Raw genomic sequence first — 18002 nt, forward strand, 5'->3', positions numbered from 1 at the left:
AACCAATAAGGGAGGACCAACCGTTTGGTCCTCCCTCATTGGTTGGGTTAGCCACAGTTCTTCCACACCTTCCGTGTCCTGTTTGGACAACGAGGAAGTGGACGAGTTGCTATTGGTTCATGTTTCTCGAAACCTATTATTTAGTCGCAGGCGCCATTTATCCATTTATCGTGCACGGTCACGCGTAGAAGTGGAGTTGTAAACGAAGCGCGTGCACTTTTCAGCACCAGCACCTCGTGGATAGCAGCCAAAAGGAGCAGAGTTGTCTTTGTGAGCTAGCTCAGTTCATTGTGACGAGCCAAAGACTATTGCAACGGTGTATAGCCGTTGCAGTCAAAACTTCATTTATAGTTTTGAGTCGACACGCTGAAGATAGACATCGGCACATATTGAGCTTTGTTTGCCCCAGTGGGCAAATCGTGCCAAGACTCTGCACCTCGGGTAAAAGGAATAACTTTCTTCGAGAAAATACCGTTATTTTCGGTTTCTTTTTGTCGAATTTGCGCTGTCTGGTATTATCAAACTTTGCCTAGAAAGACTAGATGGCTGCAAATGAAGAGAAATAAAGAACATAATTCATCCTAGCCGGCTTTGTCCAGACAACGGCTGAACCGCGGTCCTCTTTTAGCCACACCACAGCCTGCTTCTACAGCTAGCCGCTAAGGTCTCCATTGTGTGAGCATCTCTGTGCTAGCCGCATCACAACCGACCGAGCCCTGGTTTACTCGGACTGACTAGCCACCTGCCGCCTCAAACAACAACAAGTACCGGATTTTTCATTCACTTTTGAATCCATTCCTACAAGATGTGTTCAAGGGTTTGGTTCGTGACCGACCGGCGTATCAGCCAGGAGTATCCTCAAATCCAGATCCTCCGCGCATTAAAGGAGCGCTGTGCCGATGAGGAGGTTGAATTCCGCTCGCTTCTCATGGATCAAATCGTGCTCACGATCAGTGAGGGACAATTAGGCAAGTATTTACACAAACATCTGATGCATGATCTTAGGCTGTGTTAGTGAACGATTTAGGGGAATGTCGATTTGATCTACAGTGCTACGTGTTTCACAGAGTTAATGGCCGGTGGTTATTGTTTGGGGATCCCACTGCCGTAAAGCAGGGAGAGGGCTAGCCTAGTCTGTGCAGACAGGGAAGCGAAGTGCAACCAAAGCAGTGACCGCCTAACCTACTTTCCTGCTGGACTGCCTTATGCCGAAAGAAGCGATGATATTTGATTTGATTTCTCTGTCCATGCTGCAATCCCAATCAGTGTCCTGTACGATAGGGGTAATTAAGTTACAAAGGGACAAGGAAATACTTTTTTCAACACTTCAGAAGGCTAGTTTTTATGGCAAAAGATTAATGTAAATACTCTTATCTGGCAAAGCATTGATTATACTGCACGAGTCGATAGCCTAAAGTTTTCGTCATTTATAACAATCCCCCCTCTTCTTTTATGTGGGAACCCCAGAAACATTGTTATGCTTTATAGCACAGAGAAAGATTCATGACTTCATTTACTGAAGTGTAAATACACATAAATATACACGTTTTGAATCAGATATACTGGTAGTTATTTGATGTACAGATGTAGCTTGAAGCCAAATTGAATAGATTCAATTCTGATCCTGCTTTTTTAGCAGTTTTTAAAACACTAGTGTTCACCAATGTACTTTACAGTCAAAAGTCCAAAAGTGATTGCAAATAAACAATGTATAAAACACGGCAAAAATAATCATTGGAAAAAGTAAAGAAAAGCATAAAACAAATCATTCATAAAAGAGCTGCAGTTTTTACTTGCTCATGCACTAAAATGTTTATGTACCAACTTCAAGTTAATTAACTTTCTATGGACTACTTTTTAAATATTAACTTTGCCACCTCATCTGTGCCTATACAAACCTTCAATAAAATAATCGTTGTTTTTAAAATTATTTTTAGTCCAAAAACGTCATTTTGGTGTCCTACCTGCAATGAAAGTGACAACATCATATCACAAGAGGCAATGATAGTGGGATTGTAAGAAAAAGAACTTTCAACAGACAGACACATGGAATTCATCAAGGCTGTTTCAAATAGATCTGTGTCACCAGATGAGAGGCATATAGGTTGCAATAAACGCATGGGCATAAAGGCTGGCACTTTACCCGCCTTGTGACAGATAGTCCTCTGAAATGAACTCACCAAACGGAAAATCTACCCGCATTTGGCGCACGGTGGGTGTTATTTTTGGACCTTGCAATTACCTGATTATCAAAATTCGGTCGTATTTCCTAGTTTTATTAGGATTATGCCTGTTATCGTCCCTTGCTTTTCTTGACTCTGACACCTCCTCCCTTTTTCTTTTCACTCCTGTCAGAAACTTCTCTATACTGAAAGTTCCCCATGCCTCTCGCGCCCCCTGACAACTGGGGGGGGGACTGGTTTAAAGTAACATACTTTTTTGCCTTTCTCGGTTCTTACTAGCTTTCTCCATAGAGACACTACCAGTTTGCCTCGAGTCGGCCAGGGGGTCCTTGTCTCCTTACTGCCGACTGTTGGCAGAAGCCACCCCCTATATACTGCAGCTCGTAGAAAGAGCTCTGAGCATCTGATTCAAGCACAGGACCATCAAAATGTCCTTCGGCCATATGAGTTTAAAGTTGTGGATTAATGAACACCACCTTCACTCATTGTTCTCCCAGCCAGTCCCTCTATGCAACCACAGATGAATATCAAGCTTAGTACAACTGAACGTATGCCAACAAAGTCCAAGACAGTCTGGCTGCAGACTGCCACTCTCAGACCCTGCCTCGTAGACCGCCACTGTGAGACGCCTCCACGTCAGATCTGGAAATACATGCAAATAAAATTGGAGCGCACTTCCGGTTTAGCGTTTTACGTTTACTCTGATGATATAGTAAATGGACTTGAGCTTGTATAGCGCTTTTCTAGTCTTCCGACTACTCAAAGGGCTTTTTACACCGCAGATCACACCTACCCATTCACACGCATTCCCACTGATGGCTGTTTATGTGGACCATCCAGTAATTAATTCCATTCACGCACATTCATACGCCCCAGACGCAGCAGGGGGAGCAATTTGGGGTTAAGTGTCTTGCCCAAGGACACATCGGACATGTTGCTCGCAGGAGCTGGGGATCGAACCCTCGACCTTCCGATTGAGGGACAACGACTATAGCCGCCAGCCTATGAATGCGTGTAAAATTATTTTATACTAAAATTGGATGGTTACATTATGGCATTTTATTCTTTTCTGTGTAACAGATTACTGAACATTATGTTTTGTTTCCAGTCGCAAACACTTAATTTCGTAAAGACAGGAGATGAACATTGCTTTAGCATTTCAATTTTAGATTTAACTGTTCACGATCATTGAATATTTAGATTAAATTTTATCATTATTATTAAACATTTAGATTAAATATTATCATTATTCAATATTTAGATAATATATCATTATTATTCAATATTTAGATTAAATATAATTTGTATTCAATATTTAGCCTTATTTGTCATATTGTGCTATTTTCTTACCTTGTGCCGTTGGACCACCTGTGTCAATGAAGGGGCTCATTTTAAAATACACCAAGTCAAATATGTTTTTAAACAACTTAGTTCTATGTGAGCTCAGCTCTTTTTAGCAAAAATACAATAGAAAATGATAAAAGGTTTTTTTTAACTTTATTCTGACCCTGCTAAGCCTCAAATATCACGAGGGACCCATAACATCCTGCACACTCCCTTTACCCCCCTCCCTTCAGGCAAGCTCAAAACAATCTTCTCAAGAACAGACTCAGTAACAGCTTTTCCACCTGTATTTTAGAAAGTCTTTATTTTTTCCAAACACAGAATTTACAAAGTAATTTATACAAACAACAAAAATGTAACGCGTTTCTTTCTACCTCTGCACACAACTATTTACAATGACTTCATATAGTAGGCAACCTATATCACAGATCATCATTGATCCTGCATTTGCAGTACGTCATATACCCCATCTTGTCCACGATTTCCTCACAAAATCGTAACATGTCGGTTATGTAATGAGAGATGAACTAGAATGGTTTCAAGATCTCTTCTCTCTCATCCTCTTCAACGGTCTCTCGGGTTTTATCATCCTATCCTCCACTGTGGCTGCAGAGACATTTGTATTCCTGAATCCAATCAGCAGTGTTTCTACATTGTCCCAAAATCCTTTCCCAGGTCTTTGGGAAAAAAGAAAAAATGGTTAGCTGAGTATTGAATATAGCAGAGTGACACACCCAATAGAATGGGTATTCCTCTTGGGTAAGAAGTATAGACTGGAAAAAAATACTAGCTCTGTTGCCTTCCTATCTTTTTGAAGTGGGTTGCTCGCTTGGACAGCCTGAAGTTGTTCCTCCTCCTTTTAAAACAAGAGATGCAATTTTATCTTTAAAAAATGTTAAACTTTAAAACATCATCTTCTTTACAGCCATTGTGCATAATTTCAGTTAATATAGTAGGTTAATAAAAATAATAGTTTGTAAAAAATACCCCAAAAGTCAGTGACAAATAATAATTATCACGTTTATTGCCAAAATTTTCACATATAAGGAGCTGCCACAATAGGCTAATGGGCATTTAAATAATGCATTCTCCCTCTCTCTCTCGCGTTACTGCTTTATAAAAGTAACTATTTTATTCGGGAAAGTAACTCAAGCTTTACTTTTTTGCTTCAATCCTCTCATTATTGTTCACATTTATTTAGTGTCGCTGTGGTAGAACGGTGCTGTTACATGGTGTAGGTATTCTACCGATTAGATCTCTGTAGGCAACAGACTAAGTTGGTGAAACTTGTTGCTGTCAACATGTCTTGGTAACACTTTAGTCCCAACACTGGACATCACGCATTGAGTATTGCTCCCTAACTCCTAACTCCCTAATGGCAAGTATTCCTAAATGCACTATCAAACCACTGCAGATGATCCACAATGCTGGAGCATGACTGGTCTTCAACCTAACCAAAAGAGCACGTCCTTACGTTGTTCATCTCCCTACACTGTCTCCCATGTACTTCTCGCTCAAATTTAAAACTCAGATACAGACACACAGATAAAATGGCTCCTCCTTACAAAGGTATATGTTCTGTTGAATGAATCTCGGGTTTAAAGGTCCCATATTATGCCTTTTCTGGTTTTATATGCTCTTTATTGTGTTTTCCAGGTGTCTTGTGCATTGTGATGGTTTTGGGTCCGTTGCTCTGTTAAGGCCGTGGAGAGTGGAGGAAAACGGCAGGCAAAAACTCACGTCCACACTATACGGGGATTTCAATGCTCGTCGTTTATTTAAATAAACACTCCAACCTTATCAAGCCCGGTTGTACGGCTACTATCGTTTCATACATGAACAAAATAGTGCCATATTTGACCATCATTGTTGTTCTATAAAATAAAGAAAACAGGAGCGAAAAATAATACGTCCGACCAGCGTAGTGTGCGCATCGTTCCACGAGGAGCAGGTAGCACAGGCACTGCTTGATGACGTCGCCACTAAGCGACACAGTATACACATTGTTAAAGGTACATTCCATAATCACAACCGTTACATATTCCCCCCGGTGAGACAAAGGCTGTCCTCAGCCGTACGCACAGAGACACAGTCTATACTAAACATACCCTCACACATGAGTAAGCAGTTAAGCTGCCAAGACCAAGTAGGATAATATACAGTGGATTAATCAGGTAACCGGCATACATGTCAGCACCAGGTAAATGGAAGTCCTTAAACATCAAAAATAAAATAAGGCTTAGGCTCCTAAAACAAAACAGCATGAAATCCCTTTTTATGCATGAAAAATAACATCTAAAAATATTAAGCTTCAATATAAAACCAAAACTTATTGTTCTTCTTGTTGAGTACAGAATAAACAAAACACTACCGCTCTGGTAGGATGCATAATAAACTTACACCACTGACAACAGAACAATTGTGCTTTCTTTTTTTTTTTTTTAACACATGTGAACAAGAACCAGAAAGCACACATTTTAAGTCAAATCTGGCAGCATGACACGGGTCCGTCCACCTCGGCCTGCAGACTCCCCACCTCCAGCTCAAGGTCAGCAGTGGGCTGACCCCGAGCGGCGCGAGGCGGGAGGGGCACAAGGTCAGCGTGAACGACGCGGTCAGACAAGACAAGATGGGCCGCCATTGTATTTTTTACAGACAGATCCCGTCAGCTCCACAGAAACAGTCCGGGCATGAGTGACGGAAGTCCACGGGGAGAAGTGCAGGAGAGTGGCAGGCGTTGGGGAGGAGGAAAACCACGTCTTTGGGGATCCGAGGAGCTTTCACGTACAGCCAGGAACGAAGCACTCAGTAACAGCAAACTGGGAGCCGTCGCCGCATCCACCGGGTCGCCTACCGTAGCTGCCGGAGGGAAACTCTGTACACCGAAACTCCAGGAAACTTAGAGCGTTCCGTCTGAATCCGACTCTCTGTCCGTCCGCGCTGCGACACTCCCGCGCGCGTACCCGCTTGTGACTTTGATGTCGCCGAAAAGCGCGGCCAAGCTTAACACAGTCCAAAACGGCGAAAAAAGAATGGTGAAAAAAATGTTCACTTCGAATACTTGCACTGGTCGTTGATGAAAGGTCCAAGGAAAAGTTGTTCGGGCGCCATTTGTGATGGTTTTGGGTCCGTTGCTCTGTTAAGGCCGTGGAGAGTGGAGGAAAACGGCAGGCAAAAACTCACGTCCACACTATACGGGGATTTCAATGCTCGTCGTTTATTTAAATAAACACTCCAACCTTATCAAGCCCGGTTGTACGGCTACTATCGTTTCATACATGAACAAAATAGTGCCATATTTGACCATCATTGTTGTTCTATAAAATAAAGAAAACAGGAGCGAAAAATAATACGTCCGACCAGCGTAGTGTGCGCATCGTTCCACGAGGAGCAGGTAGCACAGGCACTGCTTGATGACGTCGCCACTAAGCGACACAGTATACACATTGTTAAAGGTACATTCCATAATCACAACCGTTACAGCATGTTTAATTGCATCTATTTGCAAAAATTCTAAGTCTGCGGAAATGCAGCTTCTTCTACATCCTACTGTTAGCAGAAGCAATAGCCGCATGAAACGCTCGGTTCCCAGCCCCACTCGTTGATTTTCTTGTGACATCACAAGACAAAGTTACTGATCCAAGCCCATTGGCTCACACAAGCTCCCCTTGGATTGACTGTAGTATTCCCAATATGGGAAATGGGGTGGGACATATCCAAGAACAAAGCCAAACGAATCACCAATTACAAGAGAGCACTAATCGGCTTGTTTGTTTTTCTCTTCGCGTGGGATTCTAAGCGTTAGAAATACAGGCAGATGAGAGAGCCTGCATGGAAAATTTCCACAAAACAATATCAGACACTTAATATAAGTGTCTGGTCCTGCTGTGTGTGCATTTAGTGCACTATATCTGCAATGTTTATAACACAGTGCTGTTTCACAGAGTCTGAGTGGAAATGTTCACAGACTTCAGCGACTGCGAAATTACGTTGCTATTGTTAGGTTAGCTGCAGACATGGTGAGCTAGATAAATAGATACTGTAGATAGATAGATAGATAGATAGATAGATACGTTATTGATTCCGAGGGAAATTCAAGGCATCCAGTAGGAGTATACAAGACACGCAGGACACAAGACATTAGTTACAATACACAACCACTGTCCCCCTCCTTTCTGTATACAATAAACCCGAAACAACATTTAGAAGCCCCCTATGTGACTAAGAGTAAACCTAGTGAGAGTGAACAGAGTGAAGTCGAACTGACCATTTGACCACAACACGTGTTTTCCTGACTCTGTTGTGAAACATTGATCAACTGTGTGCTGATACACTAAAAGTTCGGCAGGGCTGCTTTTGTTGTACTTCCTCTCTGATGGATGTCACATTAGATTAAAACGTCTGCTCAATGAATTATAGACAACCAAACAAAGTTTTTCACCATATAGAGGCAATTCAAGTCCAACTTTTTGTGCTGTGAGATAGTTAAACTGAATTGGTAATTGATTTTCTGATCATGTGGGATAATTGTGCATGCGTGTGAACTGTTTTAACCAACATATGTTAAATGCAACACTCCTGTGTTATTGAACAGAAGGATGGAAAATGGAGGTAGGCTCAGTGTCTTTATTTACCACCAGCTAAGTGACATATTAGCATCCACATACAACGGGTGTTGCTGAAGCTTTCTTGCTCATTATCATGTGGTTGTCTATGAAGCACAGATAATAAAGAGAGCACAAGGACGAGAGCTTATGAGTGAATTCACAGCAGTAACTCATTTGCACATTTTTATGTGCAGAATGATGCATTTGCATTTTATTGATGTTGCCATAAATGCTGACTGTACATACCTAAACGTTTTTGTCAGCAGCAGTAAGCTTATATTTTAAATGACATGATGAATTTATAGGCCATGATATTTCAGTTATAGCTGAAGATTGTATTCATAATCATAGTTGGACATTTATTTATTTTTTATTTTTTTGGGGGGGGACTCTTTCGCCTAACTTTTTAATTTAAATGGCATCACCACAAATAAGTGCTGGCCTTTGTTATTTACTTAGCTTCAGTAGCCAAAAAGAGCAGTGTTTGCTTTACCAGTACTAACACTAAACCCTTTAATACTTGTAATGCAACAAAATTATGTTGCATCGCATAATACCGTAAATTCCGGACTATTGAGCGCACCTGGATATAAGCCGCACCGGCTAAAAATAGGTAAAAAAATGTATTTGTACATATATAAGCCGCACTTGATTATAAGCCGCAGGTGTCCACGTTATAACAAGAGCTATTTACACAGAAAGACGTGACACAAAGACATTTTTTTAACTTTTAATGAAATACGTACTACTGGTAACATCCGCAAATATGAAGCCTACTGTAAATCCTTTATCAAACAGTGTCTGTAACGCGGCTGATGAAAAAGATTACCGTAATATATTTCACAGGAAAAAGTCCATCCATTCACTGCCTCAGAATGACTTCATTACTCACTTCCTCAGTCTCTTTTTCATTGTCGCTGTCAGTGTCAACTTTACGTGCAGCAGCTCTATTTCCTTCTTTGACAGCCAGTTCGATCGCCTTTAACTTGAAAGCTGCATCATATGTATTTCTCTGTGTGTTTTCCATGATGAGGGTGCGTGCATAAAGCGCAAAATGACTGATATTAAGATCCGATGTGACGAAGTCAAATGTTTTTGCGGCACAAGCTCATTGTCCCGCAAGAAAAATCCATAAATAAGCCGCATCGTTTTAAAAGCCGCAGTGTTAAAAACCGCGACAAAAAGTAGCGGCTTATAGTCCGAAATTTACGGTAAATGGAATGGGAAAAGATGTTTATGACCAAAAAGCTATAACATTGAAGAGTGCAGATGCATTTCTTCACTGGTGTTCCTGTCATACATTAATGAACAACTTAACCCAACCCAAAGTTAAGGGCACCCTCATACTTGACAGTCCGTACCTACTGTGCTAGTGTGAGTGCTTATTTCAGCATAAGGTACCCATGCACAAGAACATGCAGTGGAACGCAGTGTGTACGTTTTGTATAACTGATGGAATTTTTTTTCTCTCAACAATCATTGAAATGAAAGTATGACTTTCAATACCGACGTAAATACAAACGCTACTTTTTCTATTAAACTGACACAAATATATTGTTTTGATCTGAGGGGTTGTAGTGCACAACACGTGCCAGCAAGGGTCAGGTTCTATCTAGACCCTATGTTACAGTAGACCTCCGTTGCAGTGGACACATGAATGCAGAGCCGATAGCTCTGCGAAGGTATACGTTGGTCTAACATCAGAGTAGAGGAGGGATACTTTTTCACATCTTTTTTTACTCCCGAGGTCATAATCATGCTTTCACAGAAAACGGGGGTATATTGTTCCCTAAATAAACCCTGTAGAGTGGTATTTTGTTTGAAAGAGTCCTGTATGCAGTTGAAGAGTGACCAGCAGAGTCAAGCAGCAAGCTAGCAGGGCTGTGACTCTGATTCACAACTTTTACTGCATGCCGTTAGTAAAAAAAACAAACAGAAGTAAAAGAGTGACAGAGCTGCACAGAAAGTGGATGTTGTATACGTTACTGAACACAGGAAGACAGTTTAAACAATTTTTTTTTACTCTCTGAGAGACCTTCAAAAAGATTTGTCTTAAATACCAGTGCGAATTGTATTCCAAGTTTTACGGTATATGAAACTTCCATGCTGTTGTTGTGATAGGAGGACTGTTAAAGCCTCTGTGCTTCAAGTGCAGCATCTGAGCGAACCTTCAGCACAGCTGGAAACACTGTCACACTCCTAAGGCTCCTAACTAAGCTTGTTATGAACTGTGAATGTTATCGCTTCAAAAACTGAGGGGTTTATTCATTTATTCATTCATTTATTATTTTTTACAAAAACTTTATTTTTTACAAACACCATCACACCGTATAAAGTACCACGGTAAGATGGCATGGTGATATGGTATTATGAAAACTGATACTGCCCAAGCTTACTATACATTTATTCCATTAACTCATCCGCTTGGCCTTCCTGTAATCCAAACTTATTTTATTCTGTATATATATAAACAGATGTGTTTTACTGATGACAGATATGCAAATTTGATTGCCCAAACCTAACCAGAAAAGATCCAAATGGAACTTGTTGCCCCTTCTCGCTTATATATACACAGACCCTCAGCCCCAGACCTACTGCATTCAGGGCCAAAAGGACACAGTCAAAAGTTAGACCAGCATTTGTCAGCATGGCATGCTCTGTGACTTTACAATGGTATGCATAGAATGCCTGTTGTGCTTAGCTTTGTCAGGCAGATTGAAAATGTGACATACAGTATGCCTTCATTTTGCTTAATCCATAATCCTACAATATTGTTATGACTATAATAGGCCACACCAAGTAAAAGTAGCCTGTACAACAAAAACCTATGTTGCTTTTGTTAAGCAGAAACTTTTAGGGGGGTTAGGGTTTTTGCTTTGGTCACACGACAGACTCCTACGACAGAACACATAGACCCTTGCACAGATGAATAGGACTGATTCATTTGGCTGCTTCATTGGTGTCTGTGTAGTTCCCTCTGGAGATGGAGATGAGCACCATGAACAGAAAATACTGTCTGTCAAAAAGCACAAGACCACGTCCCTTAACACTTCTCACTGTAAAACGACTCACTGTGCTGTCTGAAGCTACACAATCAGATCATTGTGTGACAGTGTTGAATAGGGCCAGAGAGAGACTGAATTATCTTGCATCTTTGCTGAAATTGTGAGGAAGAGAAAGAGGAGAGAAATAGAAGGGTTGCAGTCTTTTCATGGCTTCATACTCCTTTTTGCATGCTCCTCTATTTAGCACTTCCCTCCTGCTCTTCCTATACGAAGGCCACTTTCAGATATAAAGTTTTGAGGACTCAGTGTGATTCAGGGGTAACATTGCAACATTGTTGCACTTTGCATTTGGTTTGGTTTATGTTCAAACTGCACTTTGTCAAGCACACCAAGGCATGTAAAATTGTGTGTACCATAGATGTCCGTCACCAGTTGGGCTGTAGTTGTATTTAGATGTCAGACGCATTAAAAAAAAAAGAGGTTCCAAGTTGTAAAATTTAGAGAAATGTCCGCTCAAGTTGGAACAATAACCTTGCTTAAAACCTCAAGCTGTGATGAAGGGTCCGAAGCACCTGTGTGCATGTCCGGGTGAGTTGCAACTGCAGGAGTGCAACATCGAGACGTAGCAAAGAAGCAGGCCTTACAGTTTGATATGTGTAAAAGTCAAAGTTTGGTAGTACACCGAGGCCACGCCATTACGTGAAGAATTATGCGGAAAACAACAGGAGATCTTAAACATTTTGAGAGCACACTGACACTGAGTTTTCTGTGATTGAATAAATATCCTCAGGCGTGTTCGTTCAAATACGCAGCCTTTGTAATGCAAAATTTATCCATTTTTTTCTTTCCACAAAAACAAAAAAATTATGGACGATGGGTGCTAGAGGATTTTTTGTAGGTCCTTACATGGTTAGTGTGCGTTAAAAGCTGTTGTGCATGTCGGGGAGGCCTTTTGGAAAGGTTAAAAGTGTTGTGACGAGTCATCAAAGTTTGATGGTACGCTGCAGCCACGCCCTTTTTACGTAGCATCGTGTGGAGCACAACGGGAGACCTTTAATATCAAGAACACACTGACACTGAGTTTGCGTCAATCAAATGAACACTTTGGGACGAATTTGTTTAAATAGGTAACCTGTTAAAAAATATCGCAGGCTTCATGTAATGTTTTGACTATGGGTGTTGGATTTGTGTGGGTCCTGACATGGTTAACATACACAAAAATTGTCATGCATGTAGGACAAAAAAACATCTCTGGGAGATGAACATTTCAAGGGGGGTGCCACTGAGCCATTCAGCCATACCACTTACTACACAAAGTGACTCTACGATTAAGTGCGCTGAACGAACTACTTCCTGTTTGTGGCAAACAACACGTCCGTATAGCAAAAGCATTTGATGGAGGCATTTGAGCTTGAAACAGTAGTATGATCTTAGGATTGTCCACACCCCTTTTAAAGGGGAAATGATCGACTTTGTAGCTGTAGTTAGTGCTAATTCAGAAGCTGTAAGTTGGTGTTGGCAGCAGATGGCGCTGTGAGTAATACAGAAATTTCAAGCATGGATCTGTTCAGGGCAGACCCTGTATTGTGCATAGATAGATAGATAGATAGATACTTTATTGATCCCGAGGGAAATTCAAGGCATCCAGTAGCAGTATACAAGACAAGCAGGACACAAGACATTAGTTACAATACACACCTGCTGTCCCCCTCCCCTCTGTATACAATAATCCCCAAACAAGAGCCCCCTATGTGACTAAGAGTAAACATAATTACAGAATAAAACCTGTGCAGTTAACATTAGCATTAACATTAGAATTATACTTATATAGCATAAATATACATAACCTGTGAGGAGAGAAAACATATGGAGTACGACAGGGACGGAGCTACTGAATGTGCGGCCACTCGCGTCGGCGCACAGGTGAGAAGTAACACATTTGGTGATTATTGAATCCTGCATGGCAGACATATAGACAGTTTGACCGCACCCCACGGTCAAATTTTTACCTTGAAAACTTTGGTGAGTTTTCATCCACGTTCAGACCCTCAAAAAATGGCTGCAAAGTGGCGAAACAATAAAAAGAATCCTAAGGGATCCAATATGGTCCTTTGCACTTGTCAGTGCTTTGGGACTTTATAATTAGATGCCCAACTTTCCGACAACAAATTGGGGGGCAAAGTATGTTTTGATAATGTTAAGATACATTTTAATAGGCTAATTTACGTATTTTACATCAACGTTTTGCTCAAATATTCGGCTACTTTTAATAGAGACATTGCACACATTGTCTTTGTAACATCCATGCTGTCTATTGTTGTTGTTGTTAAGGCATTCCGACTTTTACAACTGAAAAACGTGAACACACTGAAGTTGGATTAATAACTTCCCAACTCGGAAACTGTGAACATCTGAGGAGCTCCTGAATGCACCATGCAACTTTGGTCAGTAGCTGCTATGATCCAGCCTGCGCTACGACCTGAAAGCAAACAAGATAGTGGAAGAAGGGCATCCCGTACCGTGGCACAGTTTGACAGTAAACAATTTTAATTCATAAAATTGGGACAAGTTATATATAGTCTGTGTCAGGTTAAACTGGCATATCAGCCAGAGCGATGTGTGACCACACGCAGGCATCAGCAGGTTAACCTGCAAGGAGAACTAAAGGTGGGTGCTGCCCTTCTTCCACTATCTTGTTTGCTTGTTTGCATGGCAAATGTTAGCAATCCTAACATTTGCCATGCTCAGCAAAACCCAATTGTCATCGTTTACAGATGGCCACATTCAACCCACAAGGCACTGTGTTTTGTTTCACTTACCTGGTTTGGAATGTGTTCAAAACTATGGGGAACACAGCGAACCGAGACCCCCATTTTTAAGTGGACCAGAGTCTTGGTTCTTTGGTCCACATCAAAGTTCATTTCCGTTCACACCACCCAAAACCAAACAAACTATCGCACCTGAGTGTGTTTCAAGCGGACCAAATGCCTTAGGTGTAAACGCACCCGAAGGCGACATGACAAGCCGACCTTTTGTTGATGACTGCTTGTCTCCTGTTCCTCCCTATAATTAGTCATGCACACAAAGACCCTCAAAGCCTGGTCTCATTAATGGCACACTATATGCCTTAGCATATTATGCAGGCTTAAGCATCGTGCATCTGCCAGCACGCCAACAGATTTCGGTCTGATCTTATGTATGCAGCATATGTCAAGCTGCTTGTGACCTCTAATGATCTCAGACAGTAGCACTGTCATTATTGAGAGGATGCAGGTTCTAAGATGGCTGAAATATAGGTCAGTGTACATGTGATATGCTGTGCAAGTGAAAAATGTGTTCTCTTTCCCATACATTGAATGTGCAGACCAACAAATGCGCAAAGGTTTTTCTGCAGCACAATATGTTGTTACTGATGAGTTGTTGGGTGGCAATGCCACCCACCTGTCTTGTCTTGTCTGTGCTGCATCCAGGGTGATCAGTAGCAGTACCAGTTACAGCTACAGGCTGCCATATCTTTGGCAATGGCAAATAAAAAAGTATTCTGTGTAGGAAATCTAATATTGTCTGATATCATAATCTTTTCTTTGTCTTTTGTTTAGCATATTTAGGTAGCTATTAATAAAGATTGAATATGACTGGTTAATGTTTTAATCTGCCTGCATTTTAGCCTTTTATAACAGTGACTGTATGCTTTTTAACACAGCTTTATTTATGCAAAACACCTTATCTTAGTCAAGTCTCTCTATATCCATGGTTTATACACCCTGTGCTGAACTGAAAAGGCGGTGACCTATTTAGATATGTTAAGTTTAGAGCTGAAACAATTCCTCGAATAACTCGAATAATTCGATTACAAAAATTCATCGAGGAATTTTCGCTGCCTCGAGGCTTCGTTAAGTTTTTTTTTTTTTTGCGTCATCAAAACTTTGGTATGAGTATAAAACACGTTTAATGTAGCTGCAGCTACCTGCTCCTCTCTCTTACACACAGACACTTCAGCGCTAACACGCGCACACGCGAGCGCGGTGTGCCCCTTTTAACTTTTAGTCAGCACACAGTTGATCCGTGATCCAGACGACCCAGTCGGGAACACGTGATCCGGTCAAACGGTCGGCTTTTCTCCGTTCACTCTCTCCGTGTTTGCAGCTAACATAACGATAGCAACGTCCTCTCACAGTCTCTGTCATAGACGTATGTCTATGGTCTCTGTAGTCTGTGAGCGCGCTGAATGTACGCGCTGCAGGAGCAGACAGAGATACACTTTTAACAATATACAGGCTGATTATATGAAATGTCTAATGTCTTCAAAGCTAAATCAAGACAGAACTTGTTTGTGGAATAATAATTTAGCAAATATATATTTAAAGTTTCTCAATTTCCTTATCTGACATAATGATTGATTCTGTGATTGATTCAACAGAACATAATGCTTTCTCAATTAAATGTACTGTAACAGATGTGTAGGCTACACAAAACACTATTTGCTATTTCAGCCATTAAAACGTGTTTGGCCTGTATTTTTCATCTACCTGCCGCCTTGACCAGTGAATCAGAAAGTGAATTTGGGACCCTGTCAGTAATATGGTGAGCATCATCAGCAGCTGTAGAGCAGAGGTGGTTGGCTGTAACAAGCAGGTGTTTCCATGGTAACTGCAAAGAAGCAGGTTTGTAGGGACGACCCAAGACGAGTTAAACCTTAATTAAGCAAAAGTATGATTTATTCGATTACTCGATTAATCAACGGGATATTCGATAGAATACTCGATTACTAAAATATTCGATAGCTGCAGCTCTAGTTAAGTTAGCATTTTTTTTAATTATTAGTGTGCATCACTACATGAGGCTTCTCCTTAAACAATCCCTGTAGGCTACATTGTTCAACAGCATGATCTGTCAGGTGATTTCTTCAGTTGTGTGTTATATTTGATGAATCCATGTTTTTTAATTGATTTGCTTTAAAGATTAGAGAGGCTGCTCTCAGTAATCACATATTAAACGTTCCCATGCACACATGGATATCACTGCAGAAAATATCAAGACATATTGAAACAGAAAAAAGAAAAAGTTACTTTAGAACAGATAAATCTCAACAGGAAACATTAAACTTTAAGCATCTAAAATAGAAATATTTAAGAATACAGAACTTCAACTTTATAGCTGAAACGGAATGTTCGGAGGTTTAAACAATCAATAATGCGTTGATGTTGACGTGTGCCACATAATTGCACACAGCAGACGCACTTAGGCTAGACTACATGTGACATAAAAGTAAATAGAGAAATCTGGGGGCTGTAAGACGAAGTCAGGACCTTCTTATATGCAAGTGTAACATTTTTTGTTTGGAAAGCAGGCGAAGATGAATAATGCACATTACATAACGCTTGGTAAAATGTTTTTATTCTTTTGATGCAGGACGTTTCAGGTTTTCATTTATCTCTTATAAAAGTTAATGGCATGCATCGTTTTTATAAGTCCCATGTGGACCCTGTCTTATGAGGATGTCTACACCGAAATCTGCGCTGGTTTCTACACCAGATTGATAAGTGAGGGACACTTTGACTCAATTTGACCGTCTACACAGCAAACATAATGAAATTCACACAACAGTCTCTAGATGGCAATTAGTATCTATTTTGACTTATTTGCCCTGTAATTTGAGGATGAAGGATGTCAAAAATATTCCAAAATATAGAAAGACTTGCCGTAAGAAAAGGTTTACAAGATGCTCTTTCAATACCTATATTTTCATCTAAAAGTTGTGCTGTGTAGGTACAATATGGTGTATTCAGTCTTGCTGTTTGCTGTGCTGCATGTTCATGTTTGAATACATTCAAGATATGCACCTTTTGGGTTCTTTCCCCAATCCACTTCCATACATAAGAGAGAGATATTTCTTTATCATTCAAAGGTTTAGGCAGCAATAAAACATAAGAACTGGCTGCACTGCAAGCGAGTATTGTATACAGATATAAGCGGCATATACTGTAAATAATCATATCAGCATGAAAGTCAGGTTCCAAATTCATGGCTTAACACCAGCAGCATCAGAGCTGGCTGCCTCTGCAACATCCTGTGAAAGAAATCAGAATCCACTAACATACTCCATAGAAGTTGTAAACTTCTGTATCAGTGCATGATGGTTTCCAAATTTTACCTATACACAATTTCCAGGTCTTAAAGTGTCCTATGTTTAGGATGTGATGGCGAAACATCAGAAACAAGTATGAATCATGTTTACATCTGATCTGTTAATTACCAAATGTGTGATGATTTGTTAAAAACAAAGAAAAAATTAAAAATGTTTTCTTCTTACCCCCCAGGTCTGCGAGTTGATCAGGAATTGGTAACCTCTTATCCGCAAGTAGTGGTAGTACGGGTTCCCACACCCTGGGTGCAGTCAGACAGTGACATCACTGTGCTGCGCCACCTTGAAAAGATGGGCTGTCGGCTGATCAATAGGCCCCAGGCCATACTCAACTGTGTCAACAAGTTCTGGACCTTCCAGGAGCTGGCTGGCCATGGCGTACCTCTTCCTGACACCTTTTCCTACGGTAAATTTAATACTTCAGTTCTCATATTAAATTATCAGCGAGTTGGTATTCACTAGAACTACCGTTTTTTTAATGCCTACAAAATGCATTTTCACATTTTGGCTTTTTAAGATGTGCTGCATTAGCAGTACCTCTAGACCTGGAAATTGTACCTTTGAAAAGAACAGTGAAACTCCTGCATTGTTTTTGACAAAGTTGATATCAGAAGTCCAGCCCATTCTTGATTTTAATTTGTGTGTTAGGGAAAACTGACATTGACAATCGTGGTTTTCTAAAAGATGAACTTCTGTGAACTGAGTCGATGTGAGCACA

The 18002-nt window shown here is 40.7% G+C and overlaps 1 protein-coding gene and 1 long non-coding RNA gene across 2 annotated transcripts in view; one reads left to right on the forward strand and one right to left on the reverse strand.

Moving 5' to 3' along the window:
- The window catches only part of rimkla (ribosomal modification protein rimK-like family member A), a 27121-nt gene continuing 9119 nt past the window's right edge, over positions 1-18002 (forward strand). Inside the window, exons 1-2 of the mRNA XM_079359470.1 lie at positions 1-968; positions 17460-17690. Of these exons, the coding sequence (XP_079215596.1) occupies positions 806-968; positions 17460-17690 (394 nt within the window). The 5' untranslated portion in view covers positions 1-805. The remainder of the gene's footprint in view (positions 969-17459; positions 17691-18002) is intronic.
- LOC306833867 lies at positions 3813-17521 on the reverse strand. The gene is made up of 2 exons (XR_013780423.1): positions 17453-17521; positions 3813-4383 (listed from the first exon to the last, which is right to left on the reverse strand). It is a non-coding gene; the product is annotated as an uncharacterized lncRNA (long non-coding RNA).

Source organism: Symphodus melops (genome assembly GCF_947650265.1).
Source record: "Symphodus melops genome assembly, chromosome: 13".
Taxonomy (NCBI): Eukaryota; Metazoa; Chordata; class Actinopteri; order Labriformes; family Labridae; genus Symphodus; species Symphodus melops.